This window comes from Marmota monax, unplaced genomic scaffold (genome assembly GCF_021218885.2).
Source record: "Marmota monax isolate L192 unplaced genomic scaffold, Marmota_monax_Labrador192_F-V1.1 WCK01_AAM20220418_F8-fsc00045, whole genome shotgun sequence".
NCBI lineage: Eukaryota > Metazoa > Chordata > Mammalia > Rodentia > Sciuridae > Marmota > Marmota monax.
In genome coordinates this window covers 6,272,788-6,300,530 of record NW_026692132.1, presented here as the reverse complement: position 1 = coordinate 6,300,530, position 27,743 = coordinate 6,272,788, and the positions used below count along the sequence as shown (strand labels likewise).

The window sequence follows — 27,743 nt, the reverse complement described above, 5'->3', positions numbered from 1 at the left end:
TGCAGGGAAAACAGTGAGGGTCAAAGGGAGACATAAATGGGAAAAACCTTTTGATGTTTAATGTTTAAAAGCTATTAAAATTTGAATGACAGTTTCAGCATCTTCTTTGAAAATGTCAAAATAGAACTTTTACCTACAAGCTAACACATTACATAACCTCAGTTTTAAAAATGTTAACTTTTTAAAAAGTAGAGCTGTAGTTGGTCTGAATATGCAGGTGCAAAGAAAGAAACTTGTTTAGGAGGGAATCCACAGAGCCAGTGTGGAAACTGACTAGGAAGAATGGTACAAGATGCAAAGAGAGCTTTCTCTGGAAGAATGTAAAGGAATGGGAGTAAGAATTCTGTGATCCCTCTGAGAAAGTAGAAACGTGTGCCCTTCTCAGTCCAACCACTGCCCAAATCCTTGATAATAATTAGAAGTGCAAATCCTGAGAGCTGGTATGTTAGGATGCTGTACATTAATTGTTCTTAAACTTTAGTTAATAATCACCAGGGAGCTGGTTTAAAATGTGGCAATCCAGAACCCACTCTTAAAAATTCCCTTTCAGTAGATCTGGGGTTGGTACGGGAAGCTGCAATTAAACAAGTATTTCATATATTTTAATTCAATCATGCTCACATTTTGAGAAACAGGGTGTACTTTTCAGAGCAAAGGAATCTCCAATTCACCTCTTTCCCCTGCTTCAAAAATATATTTCCAGGCTGAGTGGAGCTCAGTGGCAGAACACTTGCCTTGCATATGTGAGGCACTTGGTTCAATCCTTAGCACCACATAAAAATTAACAAATAAAACAAAGGTATTCTGTCCATCTACAACTACAAAATATTTTAAAATGTATTTTCAATGGGGCTAATTGTATAGTTTAGTGTAAAGCACTTACCTAGCATGCATGAGGCCCTGGCTTCTATTCCTAGTGCTAAACACACACACACACACACAAAAAAAAAAAAAAAAAAAACTTTCACAAAATGCTTCATTATTGCCTCTTGAAATAGCAGTAGCCACAATATTACCAATACTTAACACTTTTTGGGCCTACTGTGTACCAAGCATTGTTAACACTTTACTTGTAATAACATTAACCATCATTTGTAAGCATTTACTAATTGGCATGCATTGTGCTAAACACTTTGCAAACATTATCTAATTTAACTCAGTGACCCTATGTAGAATGTATTATTCTCCATTTTGGGGATGAGGTGCTGAGGATTGAATCCAGAGTTTCTCACATGTTAAACACACACTCTACCACTCATCTATACACCAGTTTCTTCTATTTTTACGACTAAGGAATTTAAGGCCCATCAAAGTTCAGCAACTTGTGTGAGGTCACATATTAGTAAGCAAAATTCAGTCTGTGAATCCAAAAGACCAAGCTTTTTCCAAAGCAATATTTTCAAGTAATCTAATGAGTGGGAGATGAAAATTACCATCTGACAAAATTCTGCAAGTGTGTATAACCAGTTAATGCTGTAGATGGAACTGTCGTTTCCACTTAATCCCTGTAGATAACACTGACACACTGAAAATAGCTAATCAGCCATCAATATTCTCCTCTCTTATTATCTAGTGTTCACTTGACTGACAAGAAAAGATTTTTCCAGGGCTTGTTTTAAACTCCTGGGACAGAAAAATTTGTACAAGTTGTACATCCTGTATGACTGAGCTATAGAGCCAGTAAGCCACATATCTGAAGGCCTCTGATATACACCATTTCTTTGACATTTTTGGCCCAGAATAAGAGAACATGTCTTGCCTCCCAGAATTTCCTATCTTATAGTGCAGAGGGTCAGCCTTGATGATTAGAGAAAGGTACATTTGCTGATCTCAGAGGTGGAGAAAATGAGATTTACCTCTAATCTCTCTTGCCACAGTCTGGCTGCAGCAAACTAACCGAGGGGTGAAGAGGAACTTGTGAAGATTGATACAGCAGGAGTGGGAGCCATTTATTGTAGGACAGTAGGGGTATATATACATAACTAATTACACACAGCTTATCTTAATTAACATAAACTAGATATAGCGGTTAACCAATAAGGAATCATCATCTTAATGATTACACACAGCTTAACTTTATTAACATAAACTAGATATAGCAGTCGGTCATTAAGGAATCTCTGTCATCTTAATGGCTCGATGGCGTTACTTCGCAAACCACTCCCTCTGGCAAAATGCCAGGCGCCATCTTGACTTGTTTACCGACCCTAACACTCTCTGTTTTATGGCTGATCATTTGTCCTTTCTGAGCCTCGGTCTTCTCACTTTTAAATTATGAATAAACAAAAATACTTTGTTATCTCTAGCCATAGTGAACCTGTAGTTCCATCTATTTGGTAGGCTGAGTCAGAGGGATCTCTTGAGCCCAGGGTTTTGAGTCTAACCTTGGCAACACAGTGAGACCCCATCTCAAAAAATAAATTAATGAATGCTTCACAAGATAAAAGAGAATTAAATAAAATAGGACACGAAATTTTCTAACACACAGTAGGCATGCAGTAAATATTTGTGAACTTTGACTCTAACTTAACACAGCTAGAAAAATGGAAAGTTCTCCAGTATCACCCTGTTGATGGATGAACTTGAAAATATGCTGAACACATTGTACTTTGATGAGTAATTCATAAACATTGTCAAATTGTTCAGGGGTTGATATAGACAGATCAAAAAGAAGTAAGCATCATGAATATTTCATAACTGCCTTTGAAAAAGCTGTTTCAACAGCTTAAAGTTTTTAAAAAGTTTGGTTTGCTCATTAATGTAATGGAACTTTTCGAAGTAGAACTTTTAAATGCCTCTTGTTAAATCCTTCTGTGTTGGACACAGATCTAGCCATAGATAATGGTACCTGGCTATTCCAAAGGCTTTTATATCTGGCCAGTCGTTGATGTGTTCAACAGACACTTATCCAGTGATGATGATGGATGAGCTAGGAACTAAAATTAAATATTGAAAAGTCTCCCCATAGACAAGAAGCACACATGGGAGGCACAAACAAACCAACACAATGTGGTGAGTTCTAGAAGCATTTAGGCATGAGGCCCAGAGAAGGGAATTATTTGGGGGTAACTTCTAAGAGGGAAGGACACTTGAAATCTTAGCAAATGATCAGGAGATAGCCAGGAAAATAAAAAGTAGTAAGTTCAGGAAAAGGAATAGCCTTACAAGGAAACCACAGCAGAGGAGACCAGGCCATACTTGAAAATTACAAATAGTGATAAATATTTGGAAATGAGAGTAGAGGAGGGCACATGGGACAGGTGAACAAAAGAGAAGTTACAGGTAAACATGGCACAGCTAAGAAGGGTCTTCTGTGCCAAAAAAAAAAAAATTTTCAGAGTCTGAAAATAGGAAAGTTATAAAATGTTAGATAACATCAGAGAAAAAGATAATAGAACTAAATGGTTAGTTTATTTTGTCTCTGTGCTTTCTGGGGTTCTCTAGGAATTCAAAACAGGATTCTGGGGATTGGGATTTCAAGGTGAGAATGGACATATCCACCTGCTGAGGAAGGTTCTAGGGATGCCAGGTAGAAATGGCAAGGATCATGCACCAAAACATCTTTGGAGGGAGCCAGGAATGGCAGAAAGAATTATGTTCCAGGGGAACAAAAGGGACAGTGGAGGGCTAAGGAAATAGCAGAATGAAAAAATGGACTATCTCCTTGAGATTTCTTATAGACTGATTGAGAGCCCCAAATTAGTCTAGAGAACAATGGAATCTTTACAATTTTATGACAATATTCATACACCCCTAGTTTGAGTCAGAGAGGCAAAGATAAAAATGTAATTATGGAACCTGTTTTCTATATTGAAGTACCACAGGACTCTTTTCTTAGAGCCATGGATTAGTACATGAATTATCTGAATAATTTTTTATTAATTTTTATTTTAATTTGTTATATATGACATCAGAATGCATTACATTTCATATTACACATACAGAACACAATTTTTCATATCTCTGATTGTATACAAAGTATAGTCACACCATTTGAGTCTGCATATATATACATAAGGTAATGATGTCCATCTCATTCCACCATCTTTTCTACTTCGATGCCCCTCCCTTACCCTCTCACCCCTTTGCCCTATCTCTTATCCCTTTACCCTATCTAGAGTTCTTCTAATCCTCCCATGTGCCCCCAAAACCCCATTATGAATCATCATTCTTATATCAGAGAAAACATTCGGCATTTGGTTTTTTGGGATTGGCTAACTTCACTTAGTATTATATTCTCTAACTCCATCCATTTACCTGCAAATGCCATGATTTTATTCTCTCTTATTACTGAGTAATATTTCATTGTGTATATACACCACATTTTCTTTATCCATTCATCTACTGAAGGGCATCTAGGTTGGTTCCCCAGTTTAACTATTATGAATTGTACTGCTATAAACATTGATGTGACTGGGTCTCTATAGTATACTGTTTTTAAGTTCTTTGGGTATAAACTGAGGAGACGAATAGCTGGGTGGTTCCATTCCCAGTTTTCCAAGGAATCTCCATACTGCTTTCCATATTGGCTGCACCAATTTGCAGTCCCACCAGCAATGTATGAGTGTGCCTTTTCCCCCACATCCTTGCCAACACTTATTGTTGTTGTATTCTTAACAGCTGCCATTCTGACTGGAATGAGATGAAATCTTAGAGTAGTTTTGATTTGCATTTCTCTAATTGCTAGAGATGTTGAACCTTTTTTATATATTTGTTGATTAATTGTATATCCTCTTCTGAGAAGTGTCTGTTCAATTCTTGGCCCATTTATTAATTGGGTTATTTGATTTTTTGTTGTTAAGATTTTGAGTTCTTTATATATCCTAGAGATTAGAGCTGTATCTGATGTGCATGTGGTAAAAATTTGTTCACAAAATGTAGGCCCTCTATTCACATCACGGATTGTTTCTTTTGCTGAGAAGCTTTTGAATTTGAATCCATCCCATTTATTGATTCTTAATTTTAATTTTTGAGCTATAGGACTCTTATTAAGTAAATTGGGGCCTAATCCCACATGATAGATATTAGGGCCAACTTTTTCTTCCATTAGGCTCAATGTCTATGGTTTAATTCCTAGGTCCTTGATTCACTTTGAGTTGAGTTTTGTGCATGGTGAGAGATAGGGGTTTAATTTCATTTTATTGCATATGGATTTCCAGTTTTCCCAGCACCATTTGTTGAAGAGGCTATCTTATCTTCAATGTATGTTTTTGGCACCTTTGTCTAATATAAGATAACTGTAATTTTGTGGGTTTGTCTCTGTGTCCTCTATTCTATACCATTGGTCTAGAGGTCTATTTTGGTGCCAATACCATGCTGTTTTTGTTACTATTTCTCTGTAGTATAGTTTAAGGTCTGGTATAGTGATGACACGTGCCTCACTCTTATTGCTTTAGCTATTCTGGGCCTTTTAGTTTTCCAGATGAATTTCATGATTGCTTTTTCTGTTTATGAGGAGTGTCATTGGAATTTTGATTGGTGTTGCATTGAATCTGTATAGTGCTTTTGGTAGTATGATCATTTTGACAATATTAATTCTGCCTATCCAAGAACAAGGTATATTTTTCCATTTCTAAGGTCTTTCTTTAATTTTTCTTTAGCATTTTGTAGTTTTCCTTGTAGAAGTCTTTCACCTCTTTCATTAAGTTGATTCCCAAGTATTTTTTTTTGAGGCTATTGTAAATGAGGAAGTTTTCCTCATTTCCTTTTCAGTGTGTGAAGCATGGTGCCAGAGGATTTGTCACTGACGTACAGAAATACCTTTGACTTATGGGTATTGATTTTATAAACTGATACTTTGCTGAGTTCATTTACCAGTTCTAGAAAATTTCTGGTGGAATTCTTTGGTTCTTCTAGATATAGAATCATATCATCGGTAAATAGTGTTATCCATATCCCTTTAATTTCTTTCATCTGTCTAATTGCTCTGGGCAGTGTTTCAAGAACTATGTTAAACAGAAGTGGTGAAAGAGGGCATTCCTGTCTTGTTTCAGTTTTCAGAGGGAATGCTTTCAACTTTTCTCCATTTAGAATGATGTTATCCTGGGGCTTAGCACAGATAACTCTTATGATGTTGAGATATGTTTTGTTGTCCCTAGTTTTTCTAGTGTTTTGAACATGAAGGGGTGCTGTATGATGTCAAATGCTTTTTCTGCATCTATTGAGATGATCATATGATTCTTATCTTTAAGTCTATTGATGTGATGAATTACAATTACTGATTTCCCTATGTTGAACCATCCTTGCATCCCTGGGTTGCAAGATTGTGGTGCACTGTCATTTTGATATGTGTTTGTATTCAATTTGCTAGAATTTTATTGAGAATTTTTGCATCTATGTTCATTAGAGATATTGGTCTGAATTTTTGTTTCTTTGATGTGTTTTTGCCTGGTTTTGAACAGGATGATATTGGCCTCACACAATGAGTTTGGAAGTGCTCCTTTTTTTATTTCATAAAATAATTTGAAGAATATTGGTATTACTTGAATAATTTTTATACCTTATGGAGACAACCATATTTTAGACCCAGGGAGAAGATTTGGGGGCAGATATAGTGTCGGAACTGCCAGAAATGGATTTAAAAGCTTGTTTATTTATTTCAATGTGAGAGAATAGTTAGAAAAATACAGGATGTTTCTAAGAATGTCCCATTTATTTGAGTTTAGAGAATACTGGAAGGAAAATCCAAACCAGCTCTGAAAGATGTTATTTTAATTCAAATAGTTGGTTGGCATTGTAATGTGGGCAACTCAGTTCCAAGACAATTTTAGGAACAAAAAATTAAACACTGAAGAGTCCCCATAGACAAGAAATACACATGGGAGGCACAAACAAACCAATAATGTGATGTGTATTGGCATCCCAGGACTTATGACAGAAAGAGGAGAACATCACCCAGCATGGAGCTGCTCCACAGGTGAGATGGTACTGGGGAGAACCGGTCTGGCTGCTGTCAATAGAGGTGGCCAGGTGGTCCAAGGCCCAGTGTCTAAACTCTCTGTAAACATAATCATGGTCCAAACAACTGTTGGTGGCATGAGGTCCCTTCCAGTGTGTGAAGCATGGTGCCAAAGGATCTCAGCAGTGGTCCAACTTGGAAGTCAAACAGATGTGGTCAGAGTCTTGAGACTGGCCCTCATAAAGCATCATTACTGCCAGCTGTTGGAGAGATGCTCTATGTTTCAACTCTGTCTCTTTTTTTTTTTGGTGGGTTGGGGGTACTGGGGATTGAACTCAGGGGCACTCGACCTCTGAGCCACATTTTGTATTTTATTTAGAGACAAGGTTGCTGAGGCTGGCTTTGATCACTCGATGATCCTCCTGCCTCAGCCTCCAGAGCTTCTGGGATCACAGGCAGGTGCCACAACACCTGTTTCAGTTCTGTCTTATTAGCCATTTTATCCCCAGTGTCTAACACAATTCCCTCTACATGAGTTCACAATAAGTACTTAAATGAATGAATGAATGAACTAAAAGAGAGAGAAGTCATGGTAGGCTCAAGCTCATGGGCTAGAACTTCAGTTAACAACTAAGATTCAGAGCTCTGGTTCTAGAGAAGAGCTAATATTTGGTTTAGGGTAACCAGGCCCCTTTCGAGTGGGCAGAGCCAAGAGGGCAGCGAAAAGTACTGCAATGATTCAGAGTACCCAAAGTCCCAGGGAAGGTTATGCATCAAAGATTTCTGAGTCAGTCATTATTTAGCCATAATGACAAGGACTCCTGTATATGGAAGATATTAGACATAGATTCCTAGACCCACAACTGAAAATTGTTAATGATATCCTACCTCTGAAAAGATGACCACAATGTGACCTAAAAATATCAATAGATCTACTCACAGGAAATTAGGAAAAGAAAGATGAAGATTGATAAACCAAGAGAAATAACAGAGAATTACAATTGTTACCTTTACCTAATTAGGCTGATGTATTCAAAAGCTAAAGCATATGAGAATAAAACTTAAAACATGGTCAAATGGTTTGGAGATCTATCATCAAACAATCGTCAATGATGAGATGACACTATTTGACATCCTAACTTCACCACCTATGTCTGGTTAGCCAGGTGTCTGACCCTCAGTTCCCACATCCACAAAATGGCCTGATATGTGGAAAGTGGCCAGCACGGGGCTCACCTACAGTGGACTCACGAAATGGTGCCCCCTGTAAATGTGGCACCAGGACAGAGACTTCAGGGAAAAATCAGATGGTCCACTGTCTGGAGGGAATGTGTCACTCCTCTTGTCTTGTCCATTCCCTTCCCCACCAGCACACATTCACCTTCTCAAACACACACACACACACACACCAGGAGATTCTACTAACCTTCAAAAGGGCCCTCAAGCCACGTGCCTCTGAGCAGGTGTGTTGTATATGAATCATTAACAGTTGTACATCCATGTGTGTAGTCTAACTCCAAAATTAGGCCCAAGACATTGAGGACCATACACTGTTATTTCCCAACTTTTGTTGAGAACCTCTCAAAATACCCATTTTTTTTCTCTAACTGCATTCAGATTCTTAATGCTGGCTGCACATTAGAATCACCTGGACCCCTTCAAAAAAGGTTTACCTCCAGACCAATTAAATTAGAAACTCCTAGGAACACAGCTCAAGCTTGGGTGTTTTTCCAAAGGTTCTCAGGGGATTCTGAGGTGCCACTCAAGTGTAGTGACCTGTGGAACTGCAGCACTGGCATTATTTAGGAGCATATTTGATGTGGACTCACAGGACCCACCTCTGACAATCAGAATCAGATCTGAACCAGAATCTGCATTTAAATGAGATCTCAGGATGATTCACAATCACGTCAGTTTGAGAAGCAATGGTTAGTAGGTATCGGTGACTCTCAACTCAGCTACACAATGTAATCATCTAGAGGACTTTGGGGGTTTGGGGTAGGGAGTATTTTTTTTAATCCTCTGGACATTTTTTTTAATATGTTGATGGACCTTTATTTTATTCATTTATTGATATGTGGTGCTGAGAATCGAACCCAGTGCCTCACACATGCTAGGCAAGCACTCTACCACTGAGCCACAACCCCAGCCCAGGGAGTATTTTTTTAATGAAGCTTATGTGTGGGTTCTGCCCCCTTATATTTGCATTTAGTTGGTCTGAAGTGAACCCAGCATCAGGATCTTGAAAACTCAGCCCTAGATTTGTTGACTTTCTTTGTTGACTTTCCCAGGCCTGAGAACCATAATGCTACATAGGCAGTTCCCCAGGATAGATCCAGTTCATAGCAAGGAATGCCTCCATGAGAGGTGCTAGGAAAGATGAGGCCTAACCACATTCCTCTGTCCCCGATGTCACCTCAGAACTGACCCAAGGAACATCTAATTCTAGCAACATGTTTAAGAAATGCCCATTTCATGTCTCTTTCATAAACATAAGTAATGTGTATTTTCCATTTTCCTCCTTTTATAATGGTAGTTATTGACTAGCTCCCTTTGTATACAAACAATAAACCCGAATATGCTGCTGTTAGGGAAATGACTTTGATTTACTCAGTGGTAAATAGGGTATTGAATTCTAAATATTTAATAATAATAATAGATAATGAATTCTAAATATTTTAAAACACTAAGGCAAACGTGGAGATGCTACAGAGTAGAATACACATTTCTTGTGAATTCTAAGGAAAAAACATAATACTTCAAAGATATTTTGTGCTTTTAGTGGGCACTTCAGGTTCCGGTCCAGATCTCATAGTGGAATAAACTTACTCTCCTTCTGTCCTTGGACAAGTTAAGGGAAAAGTTTGAGGAGCTCTGAACCAATGGGATTATTTGAAATGTGACACTCTAACTTGACTTGGTTTCAAATCCTCAGCAGTTGGAGCATCTTGGCTTATCTCAAATGCTAGAAATACTGTAGCATTTGTCACTTCAATCCCAGCCAAGGGTCAAATGCTGTATCACACCTAGTAACTAAAATAAATTCTAAAATCTGTTTTTGTGGTTGACTTAACTTTATTCACATGATCGCTGGAGAGATTGACAAAGACTTCCTCTAACATTTCTTCTGGAGGGTTGAATTAGAGTTTGGTTGCAGACAGTGTGGGTTGGAGGGATGTGCAGTGAGACAGATCAGGGGCTTGTTATAATTCTACATCATCATGAATCCCGTTTAATTTTAACCTTGAGGCTTGTCTGACACATTTGCAGTAAGAGCTGGGGAATAAATCTAACACTCACTGGCAAGCACTTGGCAGCCTGCGAGAGCAGCATCTTAGAGAAAACAATCAATCCTAGTGCTGGGGCATGTCAGGCATTGTGAGTGCAGATCAGAGGTGCATTGGGGTGTCCAGAATGGCCTCCCATGACAGTGACAGCAGTGGGACCTCAGGGTATGCAGCAGGCAGCTCCAGAGCATCTCAGTCAGTCCCAGGAGTGAGGCATGGCCTCTCAGTATTGATAGGACCTCACAAGGAGCCACATGAGGAGGACTGTAATCAGGACAATGGTGAAGTTGAGAAACAGCTCCCGGGTGGATAGCTCCATCCTCAGAGTGGCTGGATGAGACCTTCAGGTAGACTTCTGGGGGCACAGCAAGACCTCCGGCTTGTCCTCACCTCCTAACAGAAAGTGACAAAGAAAACATGGGGAGGTGAACAAGTGTTCCTGGAAGATGATGCTTATTCTTTTCCAAAGGAAATTGAAGTATTGTGGGAAAGGAGGTGGTTTGGGGCTGAACTGTGTCTTCCTCTAATTTCGTATGTTGAGATCCTAACCCCCAGTACCCAAGAATGTGATTGTATTTGGGTCTTTTGAAAGGTAATTGAGTTAAAATAAGGTCATTAATGTAATCCCTAATCCAATATGACTGGTGTCCTTATATGAAGAGGGGATTTGGACAGACTCATACAGAGGGAAGACAATGTGAAAACACAGGAAAATGAACATCACCAAGCCAAAAAGAGTAGTATCAGAAGAAACCAACCCTGCCGACTGTCTGATTTCTAACATGTAGCCTCAGATTCTTTGACTAGAACCATCACTCTTCTCTAGGTCTCCAGCCTGCAAGCCTATCCTGAAGATTTTGAACTTATCAGTTTGCACAACCACAGGAGCCAATTCCTTAAACACACACACACACACACACACACACATACAGTTGTTTCTCGGAAGAACTCTAATACAGAGAGCCTGGTTTCTCTGCCCACTGTGATAAACACCAATACTTTTGTTCTGATTTTCTTCTTGGATGATTGTATTGGTGCTTTCAATAAAATATAAAATATTACATTTTTCTCTCTTCAATTTCTGCGGGTGTATGCATGTATTCACTTTGCTAACTGAATATCACTAAGTAGGAGCATCAAAACAGAAAAAAAAAGTTACAATTTAGTATTGTTCTTGTTTTGGGTAACATTTAGATGTGGGATATCATAATCCTTCAGGTTTCAGGCTGCTATAGGTCTTTATCTAACCCTGATGAAAGCACAAAGTAGTTCCAACAGCTGCATGGTTTTTGTATAAGCCTACACTGGGCACAAAGCCTACAGGGGTCAAACAAAAGTCCCTCACATAACAGGTACTCAGTCCAAGAAGCAAGTGTTAACTTAATGGGTATTCCTATTTCAACAAATGCTTGTGCCAGCTATTTTTAGTTAGGCCCAGGATGTGCCTAAATTGTAAACATTTCAAAGAGCAGGGATGGTATCTTCAGAGTGTGTACAGATTGTACCTGCAGGAAATCAAACTTGAAGAACATACACAATGCAGTCAATCAAATTATTAGCTTCAGTGATATATTATAATCGGCTTTTGTTTTGCAATATAAATAAAATATAAGATTTCTTTTTAAAAATTTTTTTTAGTTGTAGATGGACACACAGTATCTTTTATTTTATTTTTATGTGGTGCTGAATATCAAACCCAGTGCCTCACACATGCAAGGCAAGCACTTTACCACTGAGCTACAGCTCCAGCCCAATAAAATAGAAGATTTCTATGTTAAATAATTTTATGTAGATACATATATTTTAGATATCTTGGACCAAATTCTACTACAGAATGAAAAAGTTTAGGCAGAAAGGACATTCTATTTGCTAAGGATGGGAGTGCAAGGGACAGAGAGGTTTGTTAGCAAGGTTTTGACCTGAATGGTATTTTTAACCATCTAACCTGACTCAATTATTAATAATATTTATTATATCATCAATAGACCAAATTATTAGCTGTGTAAATTTCAGCTGAATAATCAAATTTTAAATTATGTTAATATGACATATAGGTTCAAACCAGATTATTTCAACCAGTAGACTGTTGAGTTGGGGTTTAAAATGGCCAATAATGGTGAATCTATGTTTAATTTCCTATTTAATTTTTATCCATCTTTTGACCTTCAGCATGAAGGAAATAGTAATTTGCCAATGAAAAACTTTACAAAGATTTGCTTGGAAAGGAAAGTAAACAGAAGATTCATGGGTAAAGAAATAACAGAGAATATATAAGAATGCACATAAGAGCAGAGGGGAGCAGGAAGAGAATGAATCCAGCCAAGGAGGCTGGAGGCAAAGGAATGAGAATCAAAGACAGACTCTTCCTTATGAACTTACTAATTGAAATCAAACCCTGATCCAAATGCCTACTTTGGGATTAAGTTCTCAAGAAGTGCAGCGATACAGCCAGGTATAATGGTGTGTGCCTATAATCCAAGCAACTCAGGAGGCTGAGGCAGCAGGCTAACAAGTTCAAGGAGGAGCACAAGTTCAAGGCCAGCCTCAGCAACATAGGGAAACCCTCAGCAACTTGGCAAAACCTTGTCTCAAAATAAATAAATAGGACTGGGATGTGACTCAGTGGTAAAGCACCCCTGGGTTCATCCCCTTACCCCCCCCCAAAGAGAGAGAGAGATAGAGAGAGAGAGAGAGAGAGAGAGAGAGAGAAGAAAGGTGGGCAGGGGGAAGAAGCAGAAATTATGAAACCCTATTTATAGTGATCAAAACAATCCAATCTAGGGAAAGCAAAATAACTTTCCCATCAAATCTGCTTATTAGATTAAGCTATTATATAAGGAAATTATGGATAGCGATCCAACAGGAATATACTTGGATAATGAGAAAGATGCTATTAAAAGCAGTTCCAACAGCTCTGTTCATGTTACCTGTACACTAGGGCAAGTATTATTGTGATTTTTGTCTTTGCCAAAATTACAGCTGAGAAATTGACTTTTAGAGAGAAGTTGCTTGTGTAATGACTCTCAGAAAGTAGGAAGCAGAGCTAAAAGTGGGAGACTAGAATTAGTTATCAGAATTGTGATCACTCCACCAACGTATTACAAGAACAAATTATTATTGCAATTAACTGCCATGGCTAAACAAAGTTAGTATGAATTTTCGACCACTATGGAAAATAATTTGACATTTTAAAAATTAAAGTGTAAAAGGCTTTCTTCCTAATATCTAACAATTTCCCTTCTACCCCCAGATGCTCAAGCACACACGTGCTGAGGTACAAACACAAGAATGTTCACTACATTGTTCACAATGTTCACAAACAGGATACATCTCCCATGTTCATCAGCAGTACAGTGGTGCATATATTTGAATGCTACAGAGTAAAGAAAGTACAGGAACTACTACAGTTGCACACAACAGGATAAATGGATCTCACAAGCATGATTGTTGAACAAAAAAAGAATTTACAAAGGGAACATAGAATATGACTCCATTTAGACAAAATCAGAAATAGGGAATTTAAAATATAGTATAGGAATACAGACATGGTAAAACTTTAAAGAAAAGCAGGGACAAGACAATCTTAACATTTTAGGAGCAGAAGAGGGGTGATCAGGATTGGACTTCTTGGGTGCTGGCAAAAATGTGTTTCTTGATGAAACTTATAATTATTGTTTAAACTGCATATGTTTATGGACTCCACAAGTTTTTTTTCAATTTTCTCTGAATTGACAGGTTACCAGGTTACCCATCACACTTCTGTGTCTACTGTGGTTCACCTCTTACAATTTATTGCACTTCAATGGCTTCTTTAAATATTTATTGTTTTGTGTATTTTTAAATGAACAAAACATAAATAATTAAAGTGAGAATTTTCAAGGAACCCAATCCAATCAATGTCTGTGCTGAATGTAAGGTGTAGACTTTTTTTTCACCCTTTAAGAAGAACAGACCAAAGTTAGAAATTCAGATCAGCAGTGTTTTATTTTTCTGCTGTTAATACACCAAACAGCTTTGACTTCACTCTAAACCTTCCCTAGCATCAAGTTCATGTCTTGTGATCTGAAGTGATTGTCATATAGATGAGCCAAACACCAAAAGGCTATGAATAGATTGTACAAGAAGCTTGGCATTGGCTTTCTTTCATTAGAAACTTTGAGAAGATGGAAGATAAACTTTCTTCCACGATATGAAAAAAAGAAAATGCACACCAAAGAAAAGCAAGAATCAATAATATTCACTTTACATCTTAAGAAATACCATGTACAAGGAGCGTCATCTATTTTTGAGATATAGAAGCTCTCCTCTGTCTCCCTCATTAGTAATTTGTGCACACAAACACACATCATCTGCTGAGCAGGAAATCCTGTTCAGGGTTACCTGAAGAGGGTCTAGGACACGCCCTGGCTGAGTAGACTTCTCCTTGTTCTCTCCCACTCAGGCCCCAACTCCTGTTCCTCTCCCAGGCTGTCTGAACTCCCCGACTCTGGGCAGGGCCTAAAGTAGTCTGAGGGAGGTGGCACTCACTATGACGTCAGTGATGAAACATCTCAAAGGAACACCCTCGGAAGGTCTGAGGCTATTTGTGTTCAGGGGGACATGGAAATGTGTTGACTAAGACCTTATTCCTTTGGTTACCAATTTGTATTAACCCCACAGTGACCTTTTAGTGTAATTTATGTGGATTTTAAATTTATCTTTTACATCTTTATGAATATCTCTAGCATGTCTTTAAAACATCATAAACCAAAAGCAATAAGCTAATTTTAACCAATCGATGCTGCATTTGGCTCTTCTCCCCACTCAGCACGTGAAGGTGTGGAAATGTGACTTCATTTCACCACCCACATCTTTATCTATCTGACATGTGAAGAGGTCTCTGTCTTGCACCCACACCGCCAGTCTCCCCCACACACAAGAATTCTATAGGCACTCCTTGAAAACTGACTTCAATTCCGGTAGTGAAAGTCCTCCCCCGTCACCTGCTACACATAACTTCCCAGCTAAGCCGGTCGCTCCAAGTTTACACATTCATCTACAGTTTCATCTGAAACAGCTGAGAAAGCCCTGGTTTGAATATCTCTGTCAGTACACTAACATAGGAGTGAAATCAGACAGCAAGACCCAGTCATTGGGGTAGATTGGGGGTCGAAGAGGAGCTGGTCAAGATAGTAAAGACATGATATGTAAACTCTAATAGAGATACATAGAATATATCTGAAAGAAATAAAATATGTAATTTTCAAATATAACCCCTAACTGAATAAAATGAGTTTGCAATCAACAAATCAGATGTTTGAAAGTAAATGGAATCTCTGAAACATTTAACTGGACTTGAAATGAGATTAATTTAACCCTTTAACCATGACTCCAGATATGGAGTTTCTCTATAGATAAAAGAACAAATCTCCCCTCTGAATTCCCAACTAGAGTCAATCAAAATAATGCAATCTCAGAAGGCATTAAAAAAATTATCTGTAAATTGTGTTCAGCCAAACCTTTCCCACAAGTCCTCATACCCCAGGCTCATTGCTAAAAGAAGGACTTTCCATTTCATTTTTTTTTCATTTCTTGGGTAATCTTAATACAGCATTCTGTCACCACTTGTCTTGTAAAAAGATAGCTCTCCAAGTGACAGATAGTGTACAACAATTATAGTGCAACTGAACATTGGCAGTCATTTGTTGCCATCTGGCAAACTCCTTGAGTGTAGTCAGATTTCTGCCGTTTGCTTCCAACCTCTTGCCAGATTGTTTCAAATACTGGGAATGTTTTCCTGGTCACCAAGATACCTCTGTCCTTTTTTTTTTTTTTTTTAACCACTCAAAACTATTTTTTTGTCCAATTAAAAAGTAACATTTATTGTAGACTATTCAAAAATATGTAAAAATATAAAAATATCCAATTCCACTTATCTCACCACCTCAAGAAGGAAAAGCTTTATATTATTTTTTTATTTATATGTGTTGAGCTGTATAGACAAAATTCTCAAATTCCCAGGTTATTTTTAGTAAAAGAATCTGACACTTGAATAACTTTTTTTTTCCTTTTTGACTCATTTAGAATCAAATTATTCATATTATACCATGTGTTGGTATTGGGTTTACAGGACAGGCATCTATTTTGTACATGTTGGAAAATTGATTAGCTCTACAATGTTGAAAATATTAAAGAGACAATGAGAGATGTTAATTCATCACTGGAACTGCTAGCCAATACTGTCAATTTAGTTGAAATTGTTAATTTCTATGTAATTTGGAGGAAACATCCAAGTGTTTGGTTTTTTGTTTTTGTTTTTTCACTGAATCGATGAGTCAGCTACTTTGTCTGCTTATCTCGCTCAAGAGTATCTTAGATTGTACAGGGACTGCTGTGCCCAGCACACTGACAAAGTCCCAGGCTTCAGAAACTTCTGCCTTTCAGTGGTTTCTCTGGTGGAATTACACTCAGAATTCAGCTTGTCACTCGTTTGACTTAGAATTGGGAAAATTATGCAGGCCACCTAAAATCACCTGACAACTATTCAAAGGCCTCACGGAGAGTTTAGCTCTCAGGATCTGCAAGTCCATTAAAAAAAAAAATCAACATTTTTGCGTTCATGTAAAAGGCTGAGAATGACCATGCTTCAAACCTCGGTGCCAAAGCAAATCCATCCCTTTCCATTAACCTTACTTCATTCTGCTGATACTTTCCTTCCTGTGAGCAATTACCATGACTTAGCCAAGCTCGTTCCATATCAACTTTCTTTCAAGGTGCCGTTCTGCCTGTCAGCAGGAGGACATATTAAATAATCTTTGACATTATTTCTGTGCCTATTCATCTACAACTTAGCCAAGGGCCACAAATGTCAGGGAAACAGAGTGCACATTGGCAGTGGCACCAATGCTCTGATTGACATTTATCTTTCCCACCACCATCACCATATGCACTTTCAGGTATAAAATATTAGACCCCCTGAGATGCAGTGATAAGCTCTTGTGCTTGAGTAGTTGTTGAATTTCCTTGTTTAATTTACTCTCCATTCCCATCCTCTTTTGTACTTTAAGAACTAAAAAGTAAATACCTATGTCAGTCTCTGAATTCTGTAGTCCATGACATGATAGGACAGTTCACCAGGCCATGATGTAAGGTGCTAAGCTTTCTGAACATCACAGTCCTGAGTTTGATCATCATGGAGCCCTCTCACCTCATGTCTTCACATCCAGCTGCTCAAAAAAGAATGAAGTGGGTTTCTGCTTTTCTCTTTCACTGTCCCAAACACATGAGGATAAGTCCAGAGAAAAAAGAGGCTTGATCTCTTTTTTTTTTAAGAGAGAGAGAGAGAGAGAATTTTTTAATATTTATTTTTTAGTCATCGGCGGACACAATATCTTTGTTTGTTACAAAACAAACACAACATTTTTGTCTGTACGTGGTGCTGAGGATTGAACCCGGGCCCCACGCATGCCAGGCGAGCATGCTACTGCTTGAGCCACATCCCCAGCCTGAGGTTGATCTCTTGAAGCTCTCTCCATGTCACTATCTACAATCATTGTGTAAGGCTGCCCTTCTGAGTAAAGGAAAAATCCAAGAAAAGGCCACCAAAGGTGCTTGGGTGACCAGCCACAGAGTCTACACAGAACTGCCAACTCAAGCCTTTTTGTCTACACCATTTGGAGAAAACTGCCCCCGTAGGGTCCCACGTAGTAAAGTGGAAAGCACTGGGACCTTGGAGTGACAAAAACCTATGTCCATATTCTGAATGTTCCACTTACTAAATGACATTAAGAAAATTATCCTTTCTGGGTCTATTTCCCCATCTATAAGATGAAAATACTAACAATGTTTTTAAAAGCATTTGCATGCAATCAGAATCCAACTGATAATGTGTGTAAAAGCACTTGTTCCCTTCTACTACTAAGATTTAGTGCAACTCCAGAGGCTGAGGTAGGGGAAGCTCAAGTTCAAGCCTCACACCTTCAGCAATTTAGCAAAATCCTGTCTCTAAAAAATAAAAAGTAAAACTCAGTGGTAGAGCACCCCTGGGTTCAATCCCCAGTGCCAAAAAAAAAAAAAAAAATTAAAAAGAAAGAACAAAAAAGTATAGAATTTGCCTAGCCCATAAGTTAAATCACACTGGACTTCTTTTCTTTCATTTGTAACAGTTTAAAATACACATAAATAAACAAATGACAAGGAACACCTTTCTCTAACATAAGTGCAAAACTTCTCTTTTCATTTAGGATCAAAAGAGAAGAGGTTGAGGGTCACTTATTGTAAAAATCCGATGAAGGGAGCAAAAGCATAAGGGGTGGTTATATACAGAGTTGAAGCAGGCATGGCTTCCCTGACTTTTCCTCTTGCCATCCATGTGCCCCTCATTTACTGCCCACTATTCCTGAAGAGTAGGAAAGGTTTACTGCAAAAGGCCAAAGTCACCACCTCCACCTTTGCTCCTGTGATTGTTCAACTGGTATCAAGGGAGCTCTACCACATACAAAACAGTGTTCTAGACACACAGGAAGTCATAATGACCCTGAATAGGACCATTGCCCCTGAAAGGAGAAAGCCAATAAAAGTTCATACCACTCATAATAGCCAAGTTATGGCATCAACCTTAGTGTCACAGATGAACAGACAAAGGACATATGGTGTATATGCACAAAGGAATACTATTAAGCCTTTAAAAAGGAGGAAATCCTATCATTTGTGACAACATGGCTGGAACTGGAGAACATTATGCCAAGTGAAATCAGCCAGTCACAGATAGACAAGTTCAACGTGTTCTCACTTCCATGTGGAATCCAAAACAACTGAACTCATAGAAGCAGAGGGTACATGGTGGTTACAGAGGTGACCAGGGGCAGTGGGGATGGGGGCAAAGGGAGGAGTGAGGAGATGAAGATCAAAGGTTATAGGATGAGTGAATGTTGTTATTTGATCTCTTGCACAGTGTGGAAAGTATAGTAATTAATAGTGTGTATATCTATCAAAACTGATAAGAATAAATTTTGAATGTTCTCAACACAAAAAAAAAAAAATTAGTATTTGAGTGACAGATATGTTAGCTTGGTTAATTAGCTTGCACTCTATTCAGGCTATAGAGGCAATGACCAAACCGACTCCATCTTACCCTGAGACTCCATGTCATGTAAGAAAGGCTTCTCCCAGGGAAAGCCCTGTCTCTGTACCCATGAATACTTGCTTAGCATAGCATGTCTGCAACACAAAATGGCAATTCTTATACAATGTAAAAGTGTTCTCTCTTTGGTTCCCATTTTTCTTGGACAATGTGCCCTTTCAGAGATTGATTGTCTAGATGCTGGTAACCATTCTTTCACTTGTACTCAACTAGGGACATTTTGGCCCACTCCTTTTTCTGTTTATGATTTTAGATCTCATGACGTTTGTTTATGGTCTTGAATCATAGCAACAGCCACTTATGATTAATGTGGTTTTGGACTATAATAGGTGTACTCAAACCCCAGGAGGGCGTTGATGGGTGTAGACTTGCAGCTTTCCCCTTGGCCCGCCAGCTGGTGGATCCAGACCGCCAACTGGTGAATAAAGTTTCCATCTCCTGCTTTAAGATCGACTGGGTGATTTTTGCAATTGCTCCATAACAATATCACTCTGTACCTCATAAATATATACAGTTGTAAGTTGTCCATTTACAGTAAGATTTTTTTAAAAATTAAGTGCACAATAGGACACAAGACAGTACAAGATAAATGGAACCAGAATAAAATCAAGAAATCTGTAGGAATTCCAGAGCAAGAGAAATGTCTTTCCCCTGAGATGATAAGAAAGCAGAGCAGCTTCCTTAAAAGAGTAAACATAAGGTCCTAAAGATGAAGCAAACTCATGGGCAATCAACCAGAAGGCTTGAGTTGAACTTCCAAATGAGAAAAACAAAATTATTTAAGGCTAGAATAACAATAAATCATCATCATCATCATCATGTCAACTAGCAGTCACTAAATATGCATTGCCTTATTTAATCCCTACAATATCTCTGTGAGATGGGCATAACATTTCTGTACCTAGACAAAAGTCCAAAGAGTCAGTAAATGGCATGGATGAGATTCAAAGACACAGCTTTGGACCCTGCCCTGGACATCTAACCACTACATGATAATGTAGTCAGTACAGTGATAAAAGTATTCTCTAGCCCAAAATCCTCCATCTCACCCAAATTCACCGTGGGCAGGCGGCGGAATTTAGGTTTCCTCTGTGACAAGGGCTGGCTGCAAAATAAAGCTAAGAAAAGAAGGCAGCAAAAAACCACACTACACAGAAAGTAATTTTAAAAGCAGGGGTGGGATGACTCTTTGACCTTAGGGGTTGAGCTTCCACACTGGGGAGAGAGAGAACAAGAGCCCATGTTTGGTTTACTCATACAAGGGAACTTCAAAGGTTTTCCATGGAATGTTCTTTTGCCAAATAAGGTAGCAGGTAGGCTGTCCAGGCCCAATGGGTCACGTCCAATTCTGGTACTAGGAGAGCAGCCTTCCTAGTCAAGTGAAGACTGAGGTCAGGAGCACTAAGTACTCTATTAAGTGGGAGGAGCTACAAAATGACTTGCAATGCCAAACCCAAATCTCCTTGGCTTAACGCCCACTAAAGACGCCAAATAGCTCAGGAGTGGCTTCCCACACCTCCACCTCTTTTTTTTTTAAATATATTTTTAGTTGTGGATGGACATAATACTTTTATTTTTATGTGGTGCTGAGGATCGAACCAGTTCCTAAGGCATGTTAGGCAAGCACTGTACCACTGAACTACAGACCTAGCTCTACCTCCACCTCTTTTTATGGTGTACTTTATTAATAAAAAATTTAGTATGATCACCAACAGAAAATATGTTTACTTTTTATGAATTACATGTAGGTGCTACCATACTAGTATTTTGTGTGTATTTTACAGCCCACCAAAATAAACATTATTAAATATGAGATTTCTTGCTAAATTGTATGGAATTCATTCTAAAAAGGAAGAGAAATAAAAATTTTATTTTTTGTTTTTTTCACACCAGAAGAATATTTTCCCCCCGTTTTGGAAACATGCTATAACCTATGGCACTGAAAAATGAATTCCATACAATTTAGCTGTGGTTATACACTGAATCATGACAGGTGATCAATTAATCTTTCTTGAAAAATAAATGCCATTATCTACATTATCCACTTGTAGCACATGTGTGATTTTTATCTCACTACCTGAATTTTAATTTCCAAGGCAGAGACAATTCCTGTATTTCTCATTTCCTACCTGTGCACTGAATCAATAAAGAAGTGAAATAGATGCTCTGAAATGCATAATAAAGACCTAAAAGCCCCCCTCACATCTCACCCCGCTGAGATCCTGACATGCCTGAGCATGCTTGGCAAATACCAGTGGAGAAGTTGAGGTCAACATCAAATCTACTCATGAAAGGACCTAGAAACCTCCGGGGAGGGAAAACTCCTCTGAAAGGAAGTGAATCAAGAAGATACACATGGCTCCGCAGCAGAGAGACGAGACAAGGATTCCAAAGCACATTACAGAAATGCTCTGTGTTAGTCCAGGTCCTGTACTGAATGCCAAAATCGAATTCCGATGCCAGATGCACAGCAATCACTGAACAGTGGAGGTCAAAGTAAAGAAAGATTAATCTAATCCAGAAGGTACCAAACAAGAAGATACCACTGGGAAGGCAGGGGAGGTGCCAAATCCACCTTACCCCAACAAGCATGATTATGAGCTGCAGAAGGGAAAGGGGAAGGGGGATGGGGTGGCGGAGTTGCTGGTAGTTTCACACATCTTGGTAAAATCAAAATTTTCAGACTGCTTGGTGAGGGTGGACATCTGGTAGACCATCAAGCAATCTATAGTTCTGCATATCAAGCTTGTAAATTACACAGAATAACAAAGATAAGAAGATTGTCAATTAATAATTACAGAAATGAAAATAGGAATTGTATTTAGCTTGACCAGAGAAAATAAAAATTGTCCTCTTTTTTTTTTTCTAACTTTAAGAAGGAAGACTGGCTCAAGGCTCTTAAAAAAGAAAACATTTTACAGTTTCATGACACTCTTATGAGAAGCAGATGCCAAGATGGAACTAACTGTGCATCCCCCCCCAAAAAAATGTATTAGGGATTAAGCAAAAATCCAGGGGGAGCAGAGAGTCATCAAACAGTAATGCAGATCCATCCCCAAGAGGAGACAGAAAAGGGAAGGAAGGTCCAGTGGAAGCAGGTTAAACACAAGGCAGCTCTTAGGAAAGTTTGACAAGCTGGCAAGAAACCTCAAATCAATCACCTGTCAGAGCTGTGCCATATCTCCCAGGGATGAGTCAGCCTTAGTATCCCTCCTGTGCTGCATGGTCAACAGGGAGCATCCTGCTGGAAGTGTGGCCTCAGTGCAAGCATGATGGTGATAGAGCACAGTGGACCCGCCTCGATTACCATGCAGTGGGATCTGAACTGTGCATGGTCACAGTCTCCAGAATGACAAGCTACCCATTCAACTTCCCCTGCTGGGAGGAGAGAGGACTATGGGTCAAAACTCCAGAACTCTCAGTGTATGATGATGAATTGGAGAGAGACATTCTCCCTTCATATGTCCTCTGGCAGATCACTGTATATCCATGCAACCAGCAACATGCTGTCCTTCTGTTGAAGTGTTACAGAGCCTAGCAGAAGCATTGATACTGACCAGTACTTACTTGCAGCATATTAAGCTCTATAAGCAGCTGAGAAGAGCCAGAGCTAAGGAGCAAGAAAACAGTAGGCACTGACATGAGCGCACATGAGCCACCTCTGAAGTTGCTGGAAAATAATCAGGAGGAATGTTAGAGACGTATGCGAGAGCCAGAAATTTTTGTTTCTTCTATTTATAATAACCCATCTTAAGTCCTGGATTGGTGAGGTGACCTCTGCTAACATTATTTGACTTGGAACCAATTAAATTTCTTTTCTCTGGAACAAGTATATTTCTGCTCTAAAATAAGATTATGCATACAAATGGCTTTCCCTCAGCACATTAAACATAGCTACAGGGAAGGGGCGTAGAAGAAGCAGCCAAAAATGTGTTTACTACTAGGCTAATACCATCTGCCCTCAAAACACTCCCAGATTTCAATTGCTTAGTTATTTTTTCTGATGGGAAGTAAGAATTCAGCAGTCCTGGGATGTGCTATTACTGAGCAGTTCAGTCAGATTCTAGCCAGACACGCCCACTTGAAACATTCTGTTCTTTAGTGAATTTGATCAACATTATTTTCACTGAATCTCTTCTGAGAATCTGTCAGTCAGAATAACACAATTGCTATTTCAGCAACAATAGTAAGGATCAGACAAAATTGCTTGTTGTTCCCTGTGAAGGAGTTCATTTGACTTTAGCCTTTGGCTACTAATGCATAGAGAACAGAGTCTTGCAGAGTCACAAAAATCTATCTCTGCTGTCCATGAAGGTAATGAGAAAACTGAACTGCCTGGTTGCAGAAATGTGGAAAATTAGCTGGATGCAAGCTAGAGGCTTGGTTTCCCTTGGGATTAAGGATGTGCCATCTCAGAAGGCAATCTGGCACTTGATCGACAGGTTGGACAGTAACCTAACCTTTTACACTTTTACAGTAAGAGCAAATGTGAGGTTGCTAGGGGCTAGTATTCTGGGAATTTGGGCACCTCATCAGGGAGAGGTAGTTCAGCCTTATTCTAGCTCACATTTTCACAGGTTCTTGCCCCCACTTGCCAGAATAGAAGAGAAAACCCCACACACTCAGGCCACTAATTATATCCTTGGAGGCATACTTTTTGTGCTAATAAAAGTTCAATTAGCCAAATTTTCTTCCTCTTCTTCTATTCTGCTCCTTCTTTTCTAGATGTTACTTTGTTCCCCAGACATTTACAGCAAACTTTCAGGCCTGCTACTCCCACTGAGGACCAACACATGCACACCACCTCCCCACAGCACCCTCTATGGATGTGATTACATCTGCCAAGTACCACCATAACTTGCCTGGGGTATTTTCCATGCCTACAAAGTGTCCTTCCTTTGACACCACCTGTGCTGGGTTCCATGCTTTAGACCATTGGAAATACCAAACTTACACTCTTAATTCTGGAGCAAAATGGGAGGTGGGAGTGGGGAAGTAGGCCTCTTTTTGGATGTGTTTCACTCTGCTGAGAAGTACCGCATTAATCAGGGTTCTACAGAGAAGCAGAACCAATAGGACAGCTATAGATGTGTAAGAGGGGATTTATTTGGGGAATTGGCTCACAAGATTATGGAGGCCAAGACATCTCACAATATGCCATCCACAACTGGAGAACCAGGAAAGCTGTTGGTGTAATTCAGTCTGAGTCCAAAGACCTGGGAGCCAACAAACCCAATGGTGTAAGTCCCAGAAGCCCAAGGCTGGAGAACTAGGATACCCAAGCACAGGAAAAGACAGGGGCCCCAGCTCAAGGAGAAAGAGAGAATTTGCCCTTCCTGTACCTTTCTGTTCTATTCAGGTCCTCAGTGGATTCTAGATGCCCACTCACACTGATGAGGGTGATCTTCTTTTTTTTTATTTTTTATTTTTTTTTTATTGTTGGTTGTTCGAAACATTACATAGTTCTTGATATATCATCTTTCACACTTTGCTTCAAGTGGGTTATGAACTCCCATTTTTAGCCCATATACAGATTGCAGAATCACATCAATTACACATCCATTGATTTACATATTGCCATACTAGTGACTGTCATGTTCTGCTGCCTTTCCTATCCTCTACTATCCCCCCTCCCCTCCCCTCCCCACCCCTCTTCTCTCTCTACCCCCTCTACTGTCATTCATTTCTCCCCCTTGTATTATTTTTCCCTTTCCCCTCACTTCCTCTTGTATGTACTTTTGTATAACCCTGAGGGTCTCCTTCCATTTCCATGCAATTTCCCTTTTCTCTCCCTTTCCCTCCCACCTCTCATCTCTGTTTAATGTTAATCTTCTTCTCATGCTCTTCGTCCCTACTCTGTTCTTAGTTACTCTCCTTATATCAAAGAAGACATTTGGCATTTGTTTTTTAGGGATTGGCTAGCTTCACTTAGCATAATCTGCTCTAGTGCCATCCATTTCCCTGTAAATTCTATGATTTTGTCATTTTTTAATGCAGAGTAATACTCCATTGTGTATAAATGCCACATTTTTTTTACCCATTCGTCTATTGAAGGGCATCTGGGTTGGTTCCACAGTCTTGCTATTGTGAATTGAGCTGCTATGAACATCGAAGTAGCAGTGTCACTGTAGCATGCTCTTTATAGGTCTTTAGGGAATAGACCAAGAAGGGGAATAGCTGGGTCAAATGGTGGCTCCATTCCCAGCTTTCCAAGAAATCTCCATACTGCTTTCCAAATTGGCTGCACCAATTTGCAGTCCCACCAGCAATGTACAAGTGTACCCTTTTCCCCACATCCTCGCCAGCACTTGTTGTTGTTTGACTTCCTAATGGCTGCCAATCTTACTGGAGTGAGATGGTATCTTAGGGTGGTTTTGATTTGCATTTCTCTGACTGCTAGAGATGGTGAGCATTTTTTCATGTACTTGTTGATTGATTGTATGTCCTCCTCTGAGAAGTGTCTGTTCAGGTCCTTGGCCCATTTGTTAATTGGGTTGTTTGTTATCTTATTGTCTAATTTTTGGAGTTCTTTGTATACTCTGGATATTAGGGCTCTATCTGAAGTGTGAGGAGTAAAGATTTGTTCCCAGGATGTAGGCTCTCTATTTACCTCTCTTATTGTTTCTTTAGCTGAGAAAAAACTTTTTAGTTTGAGTAAGTCCCATTTGTTGATTCTAGTTATTAACTTTTGTGCTATGGGTGTCCTATTGAGGAATTTGGAGCCCGACCCCACAGTATGTAGATCGTAGCCAACTTTTTCTTCTATCAGACGGCGTGTCTCTGATTTGATATCAAGCTCTTTGATCCATTTTGAATTCACTTTTGTGCATGGCGAGAGAAAGGGATTCAGTTTCATTTTGTTGCATATGGATTTCCAGTTTTCCCAGCACCATTTGTTGAAGATGCTATCCTTCCTCCATTGCATGCTTTTAGCCCCTTTATCAAATATAAGATAGTTGTAGTTTTGTGGATTGGTTTCTGTGTCCTCTATTCTATACCATTGGTCCACCCGCCTGTTTTGGTACCAGTACCATGCTGTTTTTGTTACTATTGCTCTGTAGTATAGTTTAAAGTCTGGTATCGCTATACCGCCTGATTCACACTTCCTGCTTAGCATTGTTTTTGCTATTCAGGGTCTTTTATTTTTCCATATGAATTTCATGATTGCTTTCTCTATTTCTACAAGAAATGCCGTTGGGATTTTGATTGGCATTGCATTAAACCTATAGAGAACTTTTGGTAATATCGCCATTTTGATGATGTTAGTTCTGCCTATCCATGAACAGGGTATATTTTTCCATCTTCTAAGATCTTCTTCTATTTCTCTCTTTAGGGTTCTGTAGTTTTCATTGTATAAGTCTTTCACCTCTTTTGTTAGGTTGATTCCCAAGTATTTTATTTTTTTTGAAGATATTGTGAATGGAGTGGTTGTCCTCATTTCCATTTCAGAGGATTTGTCGCTGATATACAGGAATGCCTTTGATTTATGCGTGTTGATTTTATATCCTGCCACTTTGCTGAATTCATTTATTAGCTCTAATAGTTTCTTTGTAGAGCCTTTTGGGTCTGCTAGGTATAGAATCATATCATCTGCAAATAGTGATAATTTAAGTTCTTCTTTTCCTATTTTGATGCCTTTAATTTCTTTCGTCTGTCTAATTGCTCTGGCCAGTGTTTCGAGAACTATGTTGAACAGAAGTGGAGAGAGAGGGCATCCCTGTCTTGTTCCAGATTTTAGAGGGAATGCCTTCAGTTTTTCTCCATTCAGAATGATGCTAGCCTGAGGCTTAGCATAGATTGCTTTTACAATATTGAGGTATGTTCCTGTTATCCCTAGTTTTTCTAGAGTTTTGAACATAAAGGGATGCTGTACTTTGTCGAATGCTTTTTCCGCATCTATCGAGATGATCATATGGTTCTTATTTTTAAGTCTATTGATGTGGTGAATAACATTTATTGATTTCCGTATATTGAACCAGCCTTGCATCCCAGGGATGAATCCTACTTGATCATGGTGCACAATTTTTTTGATATGTTTTTGTATCCGATTCGCCAGAATTTTATTGAGGATTTTTGCATCTAGGTTCATTAGAGATATTGGTCTGAAGTTTTCTTTCTTTGAAGTGTCTTTGTCTGGTTTAGGTATCAGGGTGATGTTGGCCTCGTAGAATGAATTTGGAAGTTCTCCCTCTTTTTCTATTTCCCGAAGTAGCTTGAAAAGTATTGGTATTAGTTCCTCTTTAAAGGTTTTGTAAAATTCTGCTGTATACCCATCCGGTCCTGGGCTTTTCTTAGTTGGTAGTCTTTTGATGGTTTCTTCTATTTCCTCGATTGATATTGGTCTGTTTAGGTTGTCTATATCCTCCTGACTCAATCTGGGCAGATCATATGACTTCAGAAATTTATCGATGCCTTCACTATCTTCTAATTTATTGGA

At 39.0% G+C, this 27,743-nt stretch overlaps 1 protein-coding gene across 1 annotated transcript; it reads right to left on the bottom strand.

Moving 5' to 3' along the window:
• Window positions 1–9,953: 9,953 nt before the first annotated feature.
• On the bottom strand, window positions 9,954–14,699 carry Sln (sarcolipin). The gene is made up of 2 exons (XM_046467147.1): window positions 14,566–14,699; window positions 9,954–10,578 (listed from the first exon to the last, which is right to left on the bottom strand). The coding sequence occupies exon 2, from the start codon at window positions 10,502–10,504 to the stop codon at window positions 10,409–10,411; it is 96 nt and encodes a 31-aa protein (XP_046323103.1). The 5' UTR covers window positions 10,505–10,578; window positions 14,566–14,699; the 3' UTR covers window positions 9,954–10,408.
• Window positions 14,700–27,743: the final 13,044 nt, after the last annotated feature.

What these genes read in the sequence shown, in the direction of transcription:
- Sln (XM_046467147.1), bottom strand. Translation starts at nt 10,504, where the DNA reads ATGGAGCTATCCACCCGGGAGCTGTTTCTCAACTTCACCATTGTCCTG.